Below are 3,156 nucleotides of genomic sequence, written 5' to 3' on the forward strand. Positions count from 1 at the left end.
GTCAATCTCAAAAGAAGTCGAATATAAACGTAAGACGTCACGGACGGCATTTCGTCAATATAAATATCTAATCTGTGGGATCTTGCTGCTCTTCCTGATATTTTTTAGGTCCTTAGACGCTTTCTACCTATTCTATGGTTCGTAGTCTACCTACTATTTTCTAGATACATGTTATTCATATGCATATTTATCTGGAAATTCTAGGCAGTTGGCTGACGGATGCCGAATAAAATGTAGTGACAAAATCATAAGCACCAAACTTTTCCAACATTAAGCGTTCATATGATGTCTAGGGATATAATTAGTGGTCCCGATACACAAGTGGCCTTAGATGCCCCCCCGCCCCTTGCCACCTTTCACCCCTTTTGCAGAAAGTGTAAATGTAAAATTATTTTTATTTTTTTTTTGTTAAATACACGAAATTAACGTTTATTTGCAGTTAAAAGTTACATAATAATATCGTTTAAGACGCTATCACTAGTGTTAGACAAAGCATCATCGTCACAATCATATTTGAAGTCATGCTCAAAGACATTAAAAATCCGTTGATCCTTATTCGGTGCAAATGTCTCGCCAATGGCTTCATCTATATCGTCAGATTTTTTATCGAATCTCTTTAACTCATTATTCACTTCATCATTGAGTTTTAAAGACTGGTCAATATTTAAAGTTACCAAGGGATTCAAAAGTCCCGATGGACTCATACTTAAATTATTGAAATTCGCCGATTCATTTGGTAACTCTTCTATAGTGGGTAATTTTTTAAAGTGCATCAGAGATCTGATGTCGTTCTTATTCATATTGCGAATGCGATTGTTTGTCTTTGCATTGAATAGCGTAGGTGATAAAGCAGCGACTGGCTGAGTAGTATTTTCGAATTCAGATGAGCAACTTTTCGGATCTGGTAAACTTTCCATTTCTTTAGTTAACATATTTATGCCACGGTTATAATTTTCCTTTTCCTCATTAGGCAACGGTGTCCATTTAAGTTTCAACGGTGACGAGGTTTCAAATTTCGAAACATTTCCGGATTTTTGTAGTGTTTTTAATAATTTACTAGGATCAATAAGTTTACATTCTTTTAAAATTGGTCCTTGGTCCAGTTTTGATACATCGTAATCACATTGGTCATCGGCATCGAAGAGAGAGATACGTGGCATAGCATAAGTGTTACTTGCATCAATTTTTATAGAAGGTGTTCTTATTAAATTCATTTGCGTATTGTTTTTCTCATTTTCAGAATTGGAAATTGGAGTACTATGGGGAAATATCTGTTTGCTGGCGCTTATCATCTTTCGAAAGTCGGTAAGTTCTGCATCCCTTTGTAATAATTCATTTTGCAAATCATTCAATTTATCTATTAGCCATTTTGGTGGGCATAAGGCTTGCTGGTCATAAGATAATTGCGCCTGAATACGATCATGTAAGCCATTATATATGGATATCAAACTATTTATGCCCATTTCGTCCTTCGGAAATTTCATGATTGACAGATCTTCGGGTAATTGTTGAAAATGTTGATAAAGAGATTCTATATCACTCTTATTGGTTACTTCTTTCGAATGGAAGTCATCGAGAATTCGCTTTGCTTCTACAATATTTTCTTCCATTTTCAAGACTTGATAACGTTTAATGCCGTATTGAGATGAATGCAAAGTCTGAACATGTGATTCGAATTTTTCCAAAAAAACATCACTTAATAACATCTCAACACTGCATCCTGTTTCTGCCGCCAATAGATTTAATTGTTCACGAATAAGATTCGTTTTATCAATGATTGAATGTTGATTGACTTTACTCATAGTCTCTAAATATGCTGATGCGTATTCTTTAAACAAAGCATCTTTCTTAATAAGACTTCTTATATCTGCATTGGATACTTCATGCTTTTTTTCAAAATTATCGCCCAAATATTTTTCTCTTTGTTTTATCAATTCTTGTATAATGAAATTCACAAAATCCATCATGAATGTAATAAATTTCATTCCACCGGGCTTAACGCCTAAATACGCATTAATTGTTTTCAAATTTAACTTGTATTTCTCATTAAGAAATTTTATATAGATGATTGCATTTGCGCGAAAATCGATTTCCGATCTTTTATCATTGATTGGCCAAAAGAAACGTTTCTTAAATTCCACAGGATCGAAGATACGAAATAAATATGATATGACTTCAAGAAATGCATTTTGATTGACTGTAATGAACATTACATTGGATAAACATTTTCGCATTCCTTCCTCCGGCGGATATAGTTTGGTTAGACCCAATAATTTCTGATACAGTTTCGCACTCAATTCTCTTTCTACTGCTGCGTAAGGATTAATTGTCAAGCGACGCATTTTATATATTTTTGAAAAAATCGAATGAAAATCTTACGAATCAATAAATAGCTAAAAACTGTTACTGAAAAATCTATCCGTCAGAAATTTTATGTCGCGACAGCAAAAATTTTCAAAGATGAAAGTTGCCAGAAAGATGAACTTGTAAAAAGTACTTGCACAGAAGAAATTAAGGCGTTAGCAGAAGTGAAAAATTTTGCTGTAAATACTGCCTGAAAGGTAGCTTCAATGTTATTTAATCCATAGAAGCTTTTCCGTCACTTCGTCGACCTCTTGCTGCAAGATAAACAAGTAAGAAAATTACATTCGGTCGTGAACGAATCTTTTATAGCCATCGCCCTTTTCCTAGCAAAGACAAAAAAGGCAAAAGAGTTTTTTTCACATAGGCGTGTGGGCGTTGTAAGCGTTTCCTGGAAAAGCTCTTTCCATTTTCGCTAACGGAGGAACGTTTACCACAATTATCACGCAGTCACGCAAATAGACATATGGAAAGACGAACAGACGGGGTTTTGTAACACCCATAACGATCGGAATCATTTTTTGAATCAATTTCAACTTGTCTGTCCGTCCAGTTGCGCAAGCAGACAGATGGACAAACGAACGGACGGACATGTTTAGGTGCATTCAGAATACTTTATGGAGTTTTTGAAACTTGTTTCTGCGCCTTATAAAAGTATTGAAAAAAAGAAAGTCAATTTTGATGCACTATAATATGGGGTAGGCGTTGCCTATTTTTGCGCACAAATGCTACACCATCGGCCGTAGAATATGCCTCCAAATTTCTATATATTTATTTGATGTAGTTTATGAGTAA

At 34.7% G+C, this 3,156-nt stretch overlaps 1 protein-coding gene across 1 annotated transcript; it reads right to left on the reverse strand.

Moving 5' to 3' along the window:
• Nucleotides 1-446: 446 nt before the first annotated feature.
• On the reverse strand, nucleotides 447-2,342 carry LOC119640052 (augmin complex subunit dgt6-like). Its single transcript, XM_038037826.1, has 2 exons — nucleotides 1,058-2,342; nucleotides 447-919 (listed from the first exon to the last, which is right to left on the reverse strand). The coding sequence occupies exons 1-2, from the start codon at nucleotides 2,340-2,342 to the stop codon at nucleotides 447-449; spliced, it is 1,758 nt and encodes a 585-aa protein (XP_037893754.1).
• Between the last annotated feature and the right edge of the window lie 814 nt (nucleotides 2,343-3,156).

This window comes from Glossina fuscipes, unplaced genomic scaffold (genome assembly GCF_014805625.2).
Source record: "Glossina fuscipes isolate IAEA_lab_2018 unplaced genomic scaffold, Yale_Gfus_2 114, whole genome shotgun sequence".
Classification (NCBI taxonomy): domain Eukaryota; kingdom Metazoa; phylum Arthropoda; class Insecta; order Diptera; family Glossinidae; genus Glossina; species Glossina fuscipes.